The sequence below is a fragment of the Rhinolophus sinicus genome, linkage group LG04, assembly GCF_036562045.2.
Source record: "Rhinolophus sinicus isolate RSC01 linkage group LG04, ASM3656204v1, whole genome shotgun sequence".
Classification (NCBI taxonomy): domain Eukaryota; kingdom Metazoa; phylum Chordata; class Mammalia; order Chiroptera; family Rhinolophidae; genus Rhinolophus; species Rhinolophus sinicus.
Genome location: NC_133754.1, coordinates 184891638 through 184909601, shown reverse-complemented (window position 1 = coordinate 184909601; position 17964 = coordinate 184891638). Strand labels below are relative to the sequence as shown.

Genomic DNA, 17964 nt, shown 5'->3' with positions numbered 1-17964 from the left:
CCGATCTATGGCTTCTCAGCGCCCGAATCGGGGCAGAAGACAAACCACAACAACCCCTCTGCCCAGGCGTTGGCCCCGGGAACCGGACCGCGGGTTACCTTTTGCTCGGACTGCTTCTGAGCCTGCTCCTTGTGGCCGTCGGCCTTGGGGTCCAGGCCCGGCCCGCCCATCTCCTCTGGTTTCAGAGTGCCGTACGGGGAGCTGCGCTGTGACGAGGTCGCAGACGACTCTCGCGACTCGGCGCTCAGGTCGACACCACTGTCCCCCTGACTGCTCTTAAAACCCTGCTGTACAAGGTACAAGACGGGTTAGAGCCCTGACCCTGGCCTCCAAGACGCAGCCATCCAGGAAGCGAGACTGCGTTTGGCACCAAGTAGCGTCTCCCCCAAACCGCCTGCCTGTGCAGCCCTGTCCTGATTTGGGTCCTGACCTGACAGCTAAGACGCACGGCCAAATGCACTAACCCTGCCAAGCTCATAACCACGGAATACGCAGGGGACCTGGACCGAGACTGCCACACATTCCCCTTGTGACCCAAACCAGTGTGACCAGCATCCCAGGTTTGAAGGAGAGACTCTCATTTGCTCGCCCCAACAGGGTGGGTTCCTGGTCATCCCCTCTCTTCCTCCCTCTCACACAGGTACCTCACAGAGCAAAAATCAAGACTGAAGGGCAGCAACAAGCCAGGGCCTGTGTAAATGGCCTTGGGTGCAGGCTCAGCTGCTGCGGCCGAGAGAGCCTGGCAGGTCGCTGGGAGGACCAAGGCCCAGAACGAGCTCACCATGTGGATGGTGAGCACACACACGGCACAGGCAGCTCAGCAGCCACTCACCTCAGCAGAGCCAGGCTCGGTGCTGTTGAAGGCAGTGGCGGCTTTAGTCCAGGAGTCGCTGGTGGAGGCCTGAACGGGGAGGGCTGCCAAGGGAGGAAGACAGAATCAGGACATCAAAGAGGAGAACCAGGCTGGAAAGACAAGCACAGGGGCAGCTGACACGAGCTCAAGTCCTCTCACTGCCCCCCCGGCCCCTGACACGCTACTGACGAGATCTGACACACAGGGCAGGTCAGCGAGCTTTACCCAACTTCCCAACATCCTCAGACAGATTTCAATACACGCGCTTCTCATTATTTCACCCATTAGATAGATGCTCTAGTAAACACACCAGCAACGTTTGTTCACTGCTGCTAGGATCCCGTGTCACGCTCTCTGCTGTGCTGAAGCTTTCCTTCACTTAGGCCAACTACTTATTTCTACAAACTGGCAGCTGCTACAAAGTCTTTGAAAGATCCAAGCCACTATTACTCAAATTGTGTTTGCTCAAAGACCACTGAGATTCCCACAGAAGGCACGGAGCCTGTGCACATACACAGAACTTCACGTGCCGTTAAGACCCAGGGGTCCTCTCAAGCTCTCCCTGGACCCCAGGTCGGAGCCACGTGTGAGGCACTGCGGAAGCTGGAGGGAGGCCCGACAGAAGACAGCTCCTGTGTCCAGTCCACTGACCAGATGGGCGGGCAGGAGTTTCTGGGCATTTATACCACACCTGTCACTCACACACACTACCTAGCTGACTGAGGTAAACACTTCATTAACAGATTATCGTACTTTCAGGTAGAGTTGAATATTTTCCAATGTTAATTTGCAATGTGTTGGAACCAAGGTTTTAACCAGGAACATGAGGACAGGCCACGTGGTAAAAATGAAAGAATCAAGGCCCAGAAGCCAGAGTATTGGGTGTTTGTCATGTGGCTCTGGGGCAAAGTCACTTCACTCTGAAAGCCTCAGCTTCTTTGTGTAAAATAAACCGGAAATGGATGGTTTGTGCACGTCCTGTGAGGGGCGCTACAACTGCAGGGCCCTGCCCAAGGTGGGCATTCAAGAACATGCTCAGTTACAGTGGTTTTGTATGTTAAAACAAGAAGTTACCAGAAAGATAGCATTGGATATGAAATTTCTTTCTTAAAGTTTAGAGAAACAAATTTCCCAAAGAGCAAGGCCCACATCGCTCCAATCTCCCGTCTGTCCTACGAGGGGAGCGTGAAGGGAAAAGGGCACATGGCACAGGCAACGCATCTGGCCTCTCTGCTCTCCTCCCACCTGTGCTTGTCATCGGTTGCTCTTCTACAAAGTAAAGAATGCCAAGCCGACGCCCTGAGTGCCCTGAGCTGGGTGGGCACCGGGGCCACCCTTCTCCACATCACTGGACACGTGGAATGCCACATTCTAGGCAGGGAAGTTCCCATGGGCTCAGCGGCTACAGGCGCAAAGGCCGCGTCTAGCACTGGACACATACTGGGGGTCCAGCGGCAGGAAGAGCCCCAGAAGAGCGCGTGAGCCGCAGCCGCACCCCGAGCCCAGCGCCCGCTCTCACCTTGGCTGCTGCTCTCCCAGATCTCGGTGCCCAGGCTGCTGCCAGGCACAGTCACATCACCCTGCTCCAGGCACAAGCTGTTCTGCTTTTTCGCAAACCGAGGAGGAATACGGGAGGAAAGACCTCGACCTTTGACAGGCACCTAAGGAGAAACAGGTGACGGAGGCCAGCCTCCATGTCAGGCATGAAGAATGACAAACTCTCCCCAGGAAAAGAGCCCGAGGCACCAAAACCCGCTACCAGGACTTGCTCGGGAGATGCCAACACACTCGTCTCTCAAGTCCCCCGCCATGTGTGACTGAGAGTCTAACAAACCGCACGTGGGGAGGGCCGATGGCCATGGACTGTGTGGTCTGAACTCGGACAACAGGGCCATGGGCAGTGCCCCACCAACTCCATCTGAGGACAGGGTCCCCGCCCCTCGTGACTCCCAGGGACAAGTCTCGTCCCACTCAGGCGAGGCGCAGTGGGAGAACGCCCCGGGGCTATTGACGGTCTGCACCCTGCTTGGCCGTTTCAGCTGTCATCACCGTGACAAGTCCCACTCTTTGAGAACAGACATGCTGCCACCTGCTCCCACAGAGCTGCAGGGATAGGGGGCTTCCGTTCCCTGCTTAGGAAGGGAGGGTTTAATTGCAAACTCTCATCGCGGCTCTGGTCCCCCCCGCGCTGGGCGCGGCCCGCCCCTCACCTGCCCAGCTTGCTCCTTCTTCCTCCTCTCTTCCTCCAGCAGGCGGCGCTGCTTCTTGGTGAGCACTTCGATGAAGCCTTCACCCACCAGGGAGCCCACCTCCCTCTCCTCTCCAGGGCTGGACCCGCAATTCTCAATGAGGGAATCTAAACCAAGATTTCAGGGGACAGGGTTCCATTCACCAGAAGCCAAGGTCAACCCAACCCTACAGGACCTGACATCTCCTCAGGGGCTCAGCTCCGGAGGCTGGGCAGTGCCTGGCCTGACACCTCCAAGGAGCCGCTCTGCATTCACCAGGGTCCACAGAGCCCAACCGGGGTTTCTACACTCTCTCCACACCCCGACACACTGTTATCTCAAACCCAAGAAGCTTAAGAAACACCACGGTTAAGAAAACTGCCTTTGGAGACAGGCACACTTTTAAGTCCCAGCTCTGCTCCTAACCAGCCATGTGACCCTGGAAAACCCACTCAACCTCCCTGGGCCTCGGGTTCCCCCTCTTTGAAACAGGGGCACCGCAGGGCTGTTATGAGGGTTTGGCAAGGCTGTGAGCAGTGCAAGGGCAGGAGTCGTACCTGTTCTGCTCACCACCGAAGCCCTGAATGTCGCCCCAGGCCTGCCCAGGGGCCAAGATATTCAGTGAAAGGGCGACTCAGCAGCCCAGAGCCGGGGGCCTGAGTTTCACTGGGCGCTTCTCCCCCCAGACGGAGGCCCCAGACTCACTTCCATAGTTCAGGTCAAACTGTTTCCGGGCCTCTCCCTGCTCGCCTGCTCTCTGAGCAGCCAGCTTGGCCTCCTTCTCTGCCTTTTCACAGGAGGCCTCAGGGGTGTCTGAGGTGGTGTGGGCTGCCCGCTCCAGGGTGTAGTGGCTGCTCCCAACGCCTCCGGGCAAGGCCTCATCTGGGGACCTGTAAAGGAAGGAGGCTCTTGTCAGCTCCTCCGGCCACAGGCTGGGTGAGCGAGAATCAACAACGGCATAAGCATACCACACGCACACACGTGCCCTGCCCCGCGCCCATCTCCTTCCACCATCCCCTCTGCCCGTGGAAGCTGCTCACTGGCAACAGCGCGTCGCGCTCAGGCCCACGTGCGAGGCCGCCCCCGCCGCACTCTGCAGCACAGCTCCACCTGCCTGCTCCCCAGCCTGCCCAGAGCTCAGTGCTTCTCTTCTTCCCCAGGACGCCACACTCAGCAGGGCTCCAGAAAGGAACGACGTGCTGCTTAGAACAGTGGCAGAAGTTTCTGCTCCTAGGACACGAGACTGACCAGCAAGGAGCTGAGGCCCTGCCCTACCACAAGGCTCCTGGGGCGGAAATCAGAAGCAGAGCCAAGTCTCGGCATGTGAGTCCTGGACCGCTAGACTGACACCTGAAAGAAGAAGCCCTGTCCTGTGGCTCCTTGTGGGCTAAGACTTAAGCATACCAGGTTTCTGTGCCCTGAATCCTAAACACAGGAGGTGTGACGCTGTCATCCTCAGTGTGCTGAGGCGTGGCCTGTGCTTGGTCGGGAATGCTCCCTACATGTGCTGTCCCCTCCCCCGATTCCGGGGCAACAAGCTGACACGGAGCACAGACTATCCACCTCAAAGCATCTAATTCTGGGCAAGAAATGCTGGCCCACTCCCTGTTGCTACTGCCTGGCTCTTACTACACCACATGGCAATCCCTGAAGCGCTGCCATATCTCCTCTGCGGGGCCAGGCGGCCGGCAATGCCCCAGCAGGATGCTGCCGGCAGCAGCCCGGGAGCAGAGGAACCTGGTGGGCTGACCGGTGCTCAGCAGGCCCCGCACACAGACAATACACTCTCCCACAGTGGCCTTGGCGGGACCCCGGGGGCACATGTGAAGGCGGAACCCTGGGGACAGGTGCTAGGACAGCCACCATAACAGGACCACTGGGGTAGGGACTATAGTTTTGGTTTCAGTTTTCAAGCCACAACAACCACCAAACGCCACAGAGAAGCAGACAAGCGGTGCAGGAGCAAGTGATGGAGACACAGCGGCCTTTGGGGGCAGCCGCCCTCCTGGAGCAGAGGGCAGTCGGGCACCTGACACAGGGTGGCACATGCATGCATGAAGTGCTGCTTAAAACTGCTGAACAACAGGACAACAGCAACAAAGAACCTGGAGTTTGTTTTTGTTTTACCTTTTGGCTTTCAAAGGCGTCCCATTCTGTTGGCAATCATAACGGGGAGAAGTGTCACCACCACCTGGCCTAACAGACTTCTCCCCAAACCCTCCCGGCTCCAGCTTCCGGCTCTGTCTGTCCACCAGGGGTCTCTGACTGGAGAAGCTCCTCTTGGCCAGCTCCTTCTTCTCCCCCAAACTGGTCCCAGGCAGGCTGCTGCCCCCCTGGGAGCCCGGCTCAGCCCCAGGGCCTTCTTGCCGCTCCCGCCTCTCGCTGAAGTCACTGCTCTCGGACGCTGTCTCCCACTCTTCGTTGGCGTGGTCAGAGGAGTTCTGGTAGGAGAGCTCGGGGGACCTGCGGCCCACGACGCCGCTCTTGTCCCCAGGACAGAGCTTGGACCTGCCCGGCCACTGACCCGCCAGCAGGGGAGGCTCCTCCTCAGGCCCCCACAGGCCCAAGGATTCCCGCTCCTGCCTGAGGCGCCGGAAGCGAGGGGGTTTGTCCTGGCGTGGGGGGCGCCTTCTCCTGAAGGGCCGGTTCTCTGCATTTTCAGAATCTGCCGCATGGTCGTCTTGGAAGAAGGACCTCTTCTCCTCGAAGCCCCTGGCCCCAAACGAGTCCGAGTGCCTGTAGGTGTCTGGGGTGTAGTCTCTGTCGGTGGGCTGCCGGGAGCCGCACGCGTCGGGAGGGCCGCCCTCCTGCCAGCAGGCACCGGGACTCTTGCTCTGCCAGTGAGCTGACTCTTTGGACACGAAGGTTCGCCGCCCGTATCCGCAATTGCTCAGCCGGGGAGGCAGGGCACGTCCGAAGGCCCGCGGGCCCCGGGTCTTGGCGTCCGGACCACTGTGCTCCTCGGAGCACATCTTGTTGGACCGCCAAGAGTCTCTGAAGTCGCCCTTCTTCGAGGCGCCCTCCTCCCGGCCCAGCAGGGGGCCTTCGCCGCCGTTCTCCAAGCCCCTCTGCCGACGCCGCTTGGGCAGCTCTTCATACTCGGAGCCCTCGCTGTGGGTCTCGCTGGCAATGCGACGCCGGGGCTTGGCTCTGGGGAAGTCCTCCGGCTGGCTGAACTCTCGCAGGCCCCGGCCTCGGCCACTTCTCTGGCTGTTGGTGTAGACGCCCCGCGCCCCAAGGACCCCTCCACTGCAGATGCCAGGGCCACTGCCACCAGCAGGCCGGCCACGGAAAGTGAATTCTCTGAAACCGCGGCCGCGGCCCCGGGCCTGCCCTCTGCCCCCAAAGGCCTGCTCCTCGTCAATGAAGATCCAGTTATTCCTCTTTGTTGGGGGCGTGTCGCTGGGCTCCCGGGAGGGTCTGGTCTCCCAAGCCCGGTCAGGCTTCTCGTCCTCCTCAGACTTGCTGGCCTCGTGGCCCAAATAAATGCGGGCCAAGCCCTGGTCCCCCAAGGCTGGGGGCGGGGAGTGGGCTGGCGGGGGGCTGTTCTCATCCTCGTCCTTTCCGGCCTGGTGAGTCGGAGCTTTCTCTTTGGCCAGGCGCGTGCTCTCCTCCCCCAGCTCCTGCTTGCTCTTCTCCAGTTCCTTCTCCTTGTCTTCCACCTTGAGGGCTTTTAGGACGGGTTTCTTGATGGGTCCTGACCTCCGGGTCCTGCTGGTCTGCTCCGGGTTCTGGCTGCCGGAGCCCCGGGACTCAGGAGTCCACTCGGGCTCCAGGGGCGGCTGCTTACTGGGGCTCCCTTCCTTCTCCCAGGAGGAGACATTAAAGGGCGGCTCCTCCTGGGGCACCTCCTTCTCGACACCGTTGGCTGTGTCAGCGGCCTTGGGCTGGTGGCTAACGTCCCAATTGCTATAGTCTGGCTTTTTCTCAGCTGGGGCAAAGTCGGGCTCCAGTGGGGAACACCTGAGGTTTGGGGTGTGAACCCCAGGAGCACCTGCTTCCTGCACATTTTCTTGGGGTGGAAACAAAAGCTCCTGGCCTATTCTTTGAGAAGAGACACAGCTGTCAAAGTCTGCTTGGGCCTTCTTGTCAAAAGCACTCAAATGCTCGTCCCCTCTCTCCTCAAGGAGACTGCGCTGGGTACTTAGAACGCCCCCTGACCTTCCGGGTGAGGCAGAGTAAGAGCTTTCATTCCTGAAAAGGAACCAGAAAAATCAGTCAATGTGATTGGAGCCTGGTTCCTGCTTCCCATGCTGAACACAGAGCTTAGTTTTAAAAAGAAAAAAATGTAAAAAAAAAAACCAAAAAAAAAACATAAGCACCAATATTTCCTCTATCTTTAATCAGGTCTCAGAGCGGCCGGGGCATGGATGGTCGGTGGCCCCTGGAGTGCAGAGAATGAAGATGCAGTGGCTGCTGGTGGACTCAGCGTGCCACCCGAGAGACAGAGAGCGGCTGGGATCCTCTGGTTCGAACAACAAGATGCAGCCTGGGAGTCCAAGACGTCTGGGGCACTGGGCTGTAGGGTCAGCTTGCTTTATTTTCACAGGAAGGAGCCATGACCCACGTGCTCAATGTCACCTGCCCTGTGAGCCCCCAACCCCCTGCCCCTGCCTATGGTTCAGATCTGCCTTTGACCCAGGATCTCTCCTCGGCCTTCAGTCCTGCCATCAGATAAGAGCCTCTCATGCGAAAGCATCCCAGGAATTCTTGTCACATTCCCCTTCCCCGGAGCGTGCTGGCAGTCCCTTCCCAGGCGCCCTTTTCCCTTGGGCAGTGCCTCCTGGGACAGTGCCTCCTCCCAGAGCCCCTCTCAGTTAGGACCAGTTGTTGTCCGTCCTTTGGGTGAAGGACGTAGGGCTAGTTTGTCTCACCTGACGTGCATGTCCATGGCCAAAGTGTCGCTGGATTTCGGGTGGGGAAGCGAGTAGCTCTTGCTCTGCAACGCCATGTAGCCCTCAGGGCTCCACACAGGGGCTGGGTCGATGGCGGCCACTTTCCTTTCTTGCAGTGGGGGCACGCGGCTCTGATCCTCAGAGCGACAGCCAGTCCCACTGAGGGAATCCTGGGGCATCATGGGTTTCATCAGTCCTGAAGAAGGAAAGAACTAACCTATGGCATCCCGTCAGAAAGCCATGCTCCACTCAGGGTCAGCCAGAGGCTCACAGGGGACAACAGTGATCGCGACCATGAGGGACACGCCACGCCCCCGCTGAACATCCCTGGGAGCCTCATGTTTCCTGACCACAGCGCCTCCCAAGCCCTGCACCCTGAGGTGTGCACAGACCCGACGTCCAACCTGTTTCCAGATTAAGAGCCCCTGTGTCGAAGGGGATATAAAACAGGCACATGGAGACCGGAAATAGCACACTAGTGAGTTCATCAATGTCAGCAGAAGCCAGAGGGGCCGGCCAGTCCGCAGCGAGAATCTGTGTGAGCAGAGGTGCCTGGCGGCTTCTGCAGACACAGGAAGATGGACCCACACAGATGAGCTGGCACTTACCAGCTTCAGAATCCATGCATGCACATTTACAAAGGCATTTTGGTCTTACTTCCTTTTACTTTTAACCCTAAAATCGACAGCAACACCCCACATTTTTTTTTTTTACGTGAATGGTGTGGGAGTGCACGAATGACAATAAACTGTTAACTGGCTGAAGGAGTTTTAGGATAGAGATGACATCTCTGTCCTACCAGCTATAAACTAGCTGGGAAACCGCGTCCCCCGCTCTGTCCACGTCTATCAAACGAGGGTGTTGGGTTGAAGATACACCAGGTCTCATTGGACTTCAGTGTGGAGGAAGAAACATGGATTTTTCAACCTCTTTCTCCGCAAAGCTTATTAGTCGTTAAAAATTGTGTCGTGCCCATTTTTAAACTGAGCTAACTAGCTAGGAAAATGGTTCTGCATTAGGCCAGTGGTTCTAAGCTTTCTTTTAACTGTAGAGTGCTCTGTTCAAAAATATACAACTCCAATACAGAGTCAGACTGAGGCAAGTGGTAGTGGGGACCCTCTCTGAAACCCTCAAATTACACACCATTCATCAAGCACTGGTTATGAGGCAGGCTAAACTGCTCAACACCGCACACTGACTTATTTTTAGCAAGACGGCAGAGCCCTGATTACCTGAAAACCCTCCTGCCACACTTTCTGCCACAAAAATGCTGCACAGAACATATCAAACACTTCACTTGCAAAGCTATGTCCCCTAGAAAACCAGAACCCCCCAGGGAGCTGAAACCAGAGACACAGGCCTGAGGCACATGCTGGAGCTTCCTGGAGGAAAGCAGGGGGACATTTGTCACTTGTGGGGCTTGGTCTTCAGCACCCTCACAGGACACAGCAGCGGGCTTTTCTGCACAAGGCAGAGAGTTGCAACTGAGGTGCTGCTTACAACAAAGACCCTGAAAGGATTATGTCCTCAATTAAAGGCAGATTAGAAAAACACATGCTCTTTCATACAGGGAATGACTAAGCTTGTGTCTTGACCTGGGCCAGGGTAAGGAACAAACAGTCCCCCTCTAGGAATCCCTAGCCACATGGCCAGCTTTCATACACGTTTGGGAGAGGGGGAGTTCAGATTCATACTCCTAGAGTGGTCCAGAAATTTCCCCAGTTAAAATAAAAGGTGGTTCTAGGCTGGCAGGAGAAAACTTATAAAACCACTCTGCAAAGATATACTGTCAACCCAAGCCATACTGGATCCCCACAATAAATAAAGCTCTGTTAAAAATGAACTCACAGTCCAAAACTATCAGAACACGTGTGGAAAGCAAGCCACCATGAATCCATGGTAAGCCCACAGGATTATATACCTCCCCAAGAACTTCAGATAAGAGAATAAACTGTCAAACACTAGAAAAACTGTTTTAAATGATTAGGAAGTGTAAAAGGAATTAAAAATATGAGATGAGTAAATACATTTGACAAAAAAATTCTAGTGATAAAAATATAAACTCATTGAAATTAAAAACTAACTGGACAGTAAAAAAAAAAAAAAAAAAGGCAGACTAGACACAGCTAGAGAGAAAACTGAACTGGAAAACAGTTCTGAGGCATTTTCCCAGAAGGTACCACTGAGATAAGCTCTCTTCTATATTTAAGAGACTTGGAAGGCAGAATGAGAAGGTACAAAATAATCCAGGTGGGAGTCTTAGGAAGAAAGGATACAAAGAATAAGGAAAAACTATCTATCTATCTATCTATCTATACAAACTTTTATTTATTAAGTGTGTTTTTCAGGACCCATTGGCTCCAAGTCAAGTAGTTGTTTCAATCTAATTGTGGAGGGCACAGCTCAGTGGCCCATGTGGGGATCAAATCAACAACCTTGTTGTTAAGAGCACTACACTCTAACCAGCTGAGCTAACCAGCCGCCCCAAAAAGACAATATTTGAATCGACAATTAAAAGAATTTTCCAGAAGTGATGAAAGACATACATCCGTAGGTTGGAGCACCGTGAGTTCTAAGCAGAATGAAGTAAGGATAGGTGTAGGTATGCACCTAGACACAGGACATCGAAACAGAGCTGCAGACCAAAGACAAAGAGAAGATCTTAAAAGCAGCCAGAGAGAACATGGATTCACCAGACATAACAGACTTCTAGCAGCAACAGGAGCCAGAGAAAATGCAAACAAAATCTTCACAGACTGAAAGTAACTGTCAATCTAGAACTTGATACCCAGCTATACTACCATCCAAGAGAAAGGGTGACATAAAGATTTTCTCAGGCAAAGGAAATCTACTGCCAAAAAACTTTCCTGAAGGATTTGACAGAAAGACTTCATGAAGAAGTAAACTGAACCCAGACGGGAAAAAGATGCAAGAAGAGAAAAGCAACAAAGAGACTAGTAAACATATGGGCAATTCTGAACAAGCATAGATTGATAAAACAACAAAACTAAGAATGATTCACTTGGTGGGCATAAAAACAAGGAAGAACTAAAATTTTGGGCAGAAATAGCAGGTAAGACTGATGAGACAATCAGAGTTCAGGTTAAGGGTGAAGATACTGATTAGTCTTTGCTAAATCGAAGGCATGTTAGAATTTAATGTAACCAGTAAGATAGAAACAGAATGCAGAAGGAAAACAAAAAGAATAGGGAAACTTGATCCAAAAAAAGGAAAGAAAAACAAAAGCACAGAAAAGAGAATTAAACAGAAAGCATAAAATAGGAGAGTATGAAATCCATACATAATTCTCCCAGTAATTCTGAAGAGACCAAATTTAGCAATACAGTCAGAGACTTTCAGAGTTGGTAAAACCATACACAGCTTGTATGTGCAAAGATACATTCCCCCACAAACAGGCTCAGAGAGGCTGATGGTAAAAAATTAGAAAAAAGATACCAAATGATCACTAATCAAAAGAAAACTGGGGGCGGACGGGTGGCTCAGTTGGTTAGAGTATAAGCTCTGGGCAACACCGTTGCCGGTTCGATTCCCACATGGGCCAGCGGGCTGCGCCCTCTGCAACTAGAATAAAGACAACGAGCTGCTACTGAGCTTCCGGGCGGTCAGATGGCTCAGTTGGTTGGAGCACGGGCTCTCAACCACAAGGTTGCCAGTTTAACTCCCACAAGGGATGGTGGGCTGCATCCCCTGCAACTAAGACTGAACAACGGCAACTGGATTTGGAGCTGAGCTGCGCCCTCCACAACTAAGATTGAAGGACAATGACATGACTTGGAGCTGATGGGCCCTGGGAAAAACACAGTTCCCTCATAAAGTCCCATACAAAAACAAAAAGGAAGACAACTGGAATGATAATACTGTCAGACAAAGTAGGCATTTAAGGTAGGAAGCACCATTAATGGTAGCACAGTGCACCTCCAGACAGATAAAGCAAACACTCACAGGCTCACAAGATCCAACAGATGCTCGATCATCGTGGGAGAACCTAACACACCTCTTTGTAATTGATCAAGGGGATAAAAAATTGCAATGACATGGATATTCACTTAGCACAACTAGCAAGCTCAATTTAATGGACCACATCCAATCAGAATACCTATTCTTTTCAAGCAAACATAGAATGTCTAAAAGACGAACATGCAATAGACTACAAAGAAAATCTCAACAAATGTCAAGCAACCTAGATTGGGGCCTGGTTGGCACATCCCAGCCCTCACGTGAATTCGACCTGCCACCTGTTTTACAAATAGTATTACTGGAAAGGGACCATGCTCACCCACTTTCTATTTGTCTATGTGTTTGTTCTACAACAGCAAAACTCAGTAGCTGCTCAAAGCTTAAAATATTTACCATCTGGAATTTACAGAAAGTTCGATGACCCCCAGTCTGTACCATATGGATCATATTATCTGACCACAAAGCAGCCACATTAGAAACTCACAGCATAAGGATAATTTTTAAACTCTATATATTTGGAAAATGTACAATATACCATTAAAAAATCAAAATCAAAAAAGCTAAATCAAAATGAGACTAACATTTAGAACTGTACGATAAAAATGCTCGTCTTAAAACTCAGGGGCTCATAGCTCGGGTGATATTTAAATACATCAGAGAAGTCAACATTAATGAGCGGAGCATCCAACACAACTAGTTAGAAAAAGAACAGAGTAATTTTGAAGGAAATAATGAGAAAAAAAGCAGAAATTAATGAAACAAAAACAAATAAAATAGAGGAATTAAAAAACCCAAAAGCGGCACTAGACACATGTTGGGGAAGACATGTTGGAGAGAAGGCGCAATGAACATTAATGGCCAAAGACGGACAAAACGGCATAGAAGAGATAAAAATTAACCACAGCATTTTATGACGCAGGAGCGTAAGGACGCTTCCCAACGATTCCTCGTGGCAGACCCTCACTCTGCAAACAAACAAGTCAAAGCTCAGACTGGTCATGTGACTTGTGGAAGAGGCCAGACCGCGTCCAGTGGGTCCAACTCCTGAGCCAACCCCCTAATGCCAGTGTCCGGGCCCCACAGGTGTGGCCCGCGAGCCAGTGCTTACCCGAGGGATGCAGGGCCGAGGGGTAGAAGTCCACCGGGGTCCGCGTGGGCGTGACACGGGGGTCCAGGTACGAAGGCATCATCATCCATCTGGGGTCGAAGCCCAGCATCTGGGGGTGGTGCGAGTAGAAGGTGCGCTGCGGGTGGGAGGGCGCGGGGTACACGGGCTGCCAGTGCTGCATCTTATACAGCTGCTCCTGACAAGGAGAGACCCAGGTTAGACAGGTGCTGTGGGGTACGGGTGCCGCCCCTGCACACGCACGCACGCACGCACGCACGCACGCACGAGCGCTCTTCCAGCTCTCCATCAGGGGGCACAGAAAGCCCACCAGCACAGAAGGTCAACAGAGGGGAGGGATGGGCAACTGCTCAAAGGGGCGACCCCAATGCACTGCAGTCGGTCCTTCTCTCAAAACTGGAGGGACGGTCATGCACTGTGACAAGTGGAGCCCGTGTGCTTCTCCGCTACAAGGCAGCCTGAGCTCCCATTTAGATCAAACACGCTCCTGAAACTGACAACTGACCAGCACACCCCACAAGGCATCTCCTGCCTAAAACCACTACGTGATGAAGGTCATCATCCTTTCCCTCCTTACTCCTGCCCTCTTCAATCCATTCTCCACCCTCATCTAGAGGGATCTCTTACACACACACACTCCCCTGGTCATGTCAACTCCTCGCTTCAGAAGCACTTTGGATGGTTCCCCACCAGGCTCCACAGAGCGACAGGGTCCTGCGGGACCGCGCCCCACCCCCACCCCCGACAGTCACCTCCCACGACCGTCCTGGCACTGCTCCGCAGGACCACCTGGCCCCTTCTCGCTTTGGGAACACACTGAGCCTTCTGTCTGGGAAGCTCCTCCCCCAACCCAGCTCACTCGTACTCTTCCTTTAGGTTCCAACTTAAGAAGCACCTCCTCTGGGAGGCCTATCACAACTCCCTAGGTGACATCAGGCCCCGTTCCCTGCTCCCACAGCGCTGACGTTTCCCCTCTGTAGCACCACAGGTCATTACTGTGGGTTGCTGGTTTCCCTCAGTAAATCGTTAGAGACTGTCCGCTATGTTCACATGGTAACCTTGCCCCCCACTCCCCCCCAGACGAGGTACACAGAAACTCGTTGCCTGAATAATGAACAGAAAGCATCCGCAGACCACGCAACACTGAGGACCTGGACTCGTGAAGGTTCGTTTCAGACCCATCGCATCAGTGGCCTCCGGGCTGCCTCACAAGTGCATCCCATCCTGCAGGGCTTAGGGGCAGTCAGGCGAGGACGCCACCGGGCCACCCCCCACCCTCTGCTAACGAGAAGGCTGCCCAGCTGCGGCCTGGGCTGGACACCCTGATGGCTCCACTGGCACTCACGGCTCCTTCTCAGGAGCACGCGGCACTCAGGAACTGGAGCTCTCCAGCCCACACAGGAGGCTGGGGGCCCCCCCCACAGGGACTCCTCACGACTAGACCCCAGGTCCCCAGGGAACCTGACCAGTCTGTTTGCCATACTCCTTCGGGCTGCCCTGGAGCTTTCAGACTTCTTTCTGTTAAAGAAAGATTTACTCATCACTGCCCCAGAAGAATCACCCGGAGCAACTGTCACTGCTGTCACTGCTGTGTCCAGATCTCCCATGGTCCCTCTCCACAAGCCACGAGTAAGTGCACAGCGCTCGCCCACACCACACGCCTACAAAAGCACAGGGAGGAACTTCCTGCTTAGAGCACTGGGCCTGGTGGGCTCCGGGAATGCTTCCTAGGAGCCCAAAGAAAGCAGGATGTGGGGAGAAGGTTTTCAAGACAAGTCAGAGATTCTAGGAAGAAGCTCGAGACTTGGCTCGGTTTCCCCAGGCACACACACGTTTTGAAGCTTTTCGGTTATTACTAATGATAACAGTGCACGCCTAGCTGCTGGGCTGTGTCCATGGGTCATGTCAGTTTCCCACCAAAATGCACAGCACACCAGTAACACATCTGTTCATTTACTACTCCTGAAAGACACAATTGCCCATGAGCGGTTCCAGCCGGGCATGATGACCAGGACAAGAGGTCAGCGCGGTCACAGCCACCACCTGCTCCATCTTCTTCAGGGCCAAAGGCAGGTCCTTTTCAAGGTTCATGAAACACCACGAAGAGGATACTGGGTGTCGTGAACCCTCTCCGCCACACAGAGGCATGTGTTCCGCTTCCTGGTTGGCACTGACCTGCCCAAGGCCACACACACCAGACAATCTGTACCTTAGGATGGGACCCAGCACTCTGGTCCAAACCCTACAAACCTACAGCCTTCACCCGAAGCTAAGCCGCCTCTCTCCGACAGCTGTCCAAGCAACTCCCAGACCTCCCTCCCTCCTTGGGAAGGTCCCAGGGGCCACTGTGAGGGTAAGGAGTGACCTCGACGTACTGCTCTAAATGAAAAAGCCACTCTTCCAGCGAACCTACACGGAGGTAGGTGCACACACACTAACTTTCTTACCAACAGGACACAGCAAGGTCATAAACCACAGCAAAGGTTGTATCGATGCAGATGAGCCATCGGCAATACTCAGGGCTGACCTACCAAGGCCCTTAGTTCTGAGGTGCAGCTCCGGACACCACTGTGGTAACTGGGGTACGAGGGGGGATTTTTGTTTGTTTGTTTTAACAGAAGGGGGCCAGGGGGAGGGAGAGGGGACATCCACTCAGCAGTCAGGTCTGTTTACAACAACCTTCTGAATGTCTCCTGTTTACCTGCTGCTGCTGCTGCTGCTGCTGCTGCTGCTGCTGCTGGCGCTGGAATCTGGGGGGAAGTGACTTCTGGTACTTGCTGAACTCCTGTGCAGGGGACCCAGCCTCCCCGGCCCCCTCGTCACTGCTGCTGCTCTGAGCCACAGCTGCAGGAGCTGTAGGGGCTTCTTCGGAAAACGTGTTGGGAGTTTCCTGGGCAGAGAATTCGGGGGAGCCTAGAAAACAAATAACCAGAGAAAGGGCAGCGGTGAGCTCACCAAAGCTTGGCCGATCAAATGTTTTAATGGCAGGTGCCTCTTCTTGCTGGCACTCCCATTACACCACCAGGCTGCTCACACCCGACCCTGGCACTGTGCTAAACGCCTCCTCACATGCATGAGCCGTGGATGCCTCACATCATCTCCTTAGAGGAAACAAAGCGTCCACAGGTTAGGGGAGCCATCCAAGGTCACACAGCGGTGGAGCTGTGACTGGGCCACGTGAGAGACGCTTCATTCCAAAGGACCCTCATAAATCAGAGAGCAGCCAGCAGCAGCTCAACGATCGCCCACACATCCATCACCCAAACAGCGTGACTCCACACATCCAAAGGCTGTGGTCTGGACAAGTCAGTTAGCCTCTCCTTGCCCGTTTCTTTATCTGTAAAATGAGGACAGCCACTGTGCCTGCCCCACCATGCTTTTGTGAGAATTGAACGAGATAACGCATGTAATATACTTAACAGCACCTGACAGGCAGTAAAGTGCTCACCACAATTTCCCATCATCACTCTCTCTGAATTTCCCTTCTTTCTTGTCCCCATCCCCGCTTTGCACTCTTCCCCCCACAGCTTTACTGAAGTATAACTGCATTTGCATTCCTAATTCCACTGCACAGGGGTAAGGAACCCGGATGCAAAGGCTCACAGACCCAGGGTGCCGGCGGCTGCCCACAACACCCAGGCCCACCCCAGGGCCAGTATCAGTGACCACGCCCACCAAAGCAATCTGCTTCCTGGACTGTCCACTGCCCCATCTAGTGAGGACTGAGAGACCAGGCACAGGCTGCACTCAGACCACAGCAGAAGGAAGGAAACGCAGAATTCGACTTCTCCGAGTTCCCGGCCCGGAAGGGCACTGACGACTATCAGACCCCCAATAGGACCCCACCTGAGAGACTTTCAGGGACTGAAACTAACATCAGGCCCCTCTCTTCTAAAAAGAGTGGGTTTTATTTGATTTAAGAAAATCACAAAGAACATAGCGGATTGCATTTTTTAAAATTGTTACAAGAGATACTGTCCACCAGACAGCACCATTCAACGCCTCTTACACAGCCATGTGGTCCGTGCCAGAATTAATGCCAGAAAAAATACATTCTAACAAGCAGGCAGCTTCTTCCAATGTCATGGGAAAGGCTCCCATGCGCTCAGTACGGTCCTCTAGCACCTGCACCTGTGGTTGAGCGGTGGCAGTAACAACAATCGTGATGACGACGACACCGGTAACGTCACCAGCAGTGCATGCGTGCTTTCCAGTTCCAGAAACTGTCCAGAGTGCTTTCTGCACATGACCTCAGGTGGCCCTCCGTGTACAGGGCAGGACATACCACTGTCGCCCTCTCACCGATGAGGCGAGGCGTGTAGCCAGCTAGCTCAAGCAGTTGAAAGAGAATGCAAACCGAGGCACTGGAGCCAGGCTGACACTCAACAACAGATGCTTCCCAGTGTCATCCAATTGTAAGGCACGGGTAGTGCCAGGAAGCCAGGGACACGCAAACAAAGCCAGTGAACACAGCAGCCCCGGGTTTCCCGGGGGGACGGCAGCCCCCACTTACCTCTGCGGACAGCAGGGCCGCTCTCCGGTGGGGGCGCCTTCTCGCTGCCCGGAGACCGGGGCGCTTCCTTATCCCCCTGCTTCTGGGCCTCGCTGGCCCTCTGCGCCTGCTTGCACTTCTGGTCCAGCTGTTTGAGTTTGGCGGCACAGGCAGCCAGCCTCTCTTCCCGGGCGCGGCGCTCCTCCTCCTCGCGGCGCTTCCGGGCTCGTTCCACGGCCTCCGACATCTCTGACTGGATGAACTTCTGCCGTGGCGGGGGCTTGTCCTCTCTGTCCTCGACAGACTGTTGCCTGAACATGCTGCCCCCTGAGGACTTCTGCCAAGAGAGCAAAGTCTCTGATGAAACAGCACGTCACAAACCCAGGCCACAG

The 17964-nt window shown here is 54.0% G+C and overlaps 1 protein-coding gene across 12 annotated transcripts in view; it reads right to left on the bottom strand.

The window, feature by feature from the left end:
- PRRC2B (proline rich coiled-coil 2B) overlaps nucleotides 1–17964 on the bottom strand; it is an 85321-nt gene that overhangs the window by 14768 nt on the left and 52589 nt on the right. For 5 of the 12 annotated variants that reach the window (XM_074331207.1, XM_074331213.1, XM_074331215.1 and 2 more), the window contains 10 exons: nucleotides 17594–17909; nucleotides 15782–15993; nucleotides 13063–13261; nucleotides 7956–8172; nucleotides 5209–7275; nucleotides 3787–3971; nucleotides 3064–3209; nucleotides 2373–2514; nucleotides 833–915; nucleotides 99–287 (listed from right to left, as the gene is read on the bottom strand). In XM_074331207.1, the coding sequence (XP_074187308.1) occupies nucleotides 99–287; nucleotides 833–915; nucleotides 2373–2514; nucleotides 3064–3209; nucleotides 3787–3971; nucleotides 5209–7275; nucleotides 7956–8172; nucleotides 13063–13261; nucleotides 15782–15993; nucleotides 17594–17909 (3756 nt within the window). The remainder of the gene's footprint in view (nucleotides 1–98; nucleotides 288–832; nucleotides 916–2372; nucleotides 2515–3063; nucleotides 3210–3786; nucleotides 3972–5208; nucleotides 7276–7955; nucleotides 8173–13062; nucleotides 13262–15781; nucleotides 15994–17593; nucleotides 17910–17964) is intronic. The other 7 variants (XM_074331212.1, XM_074331216.1, XM_074331210.1 and 4 more) reach the window with 6 other exon arrangements.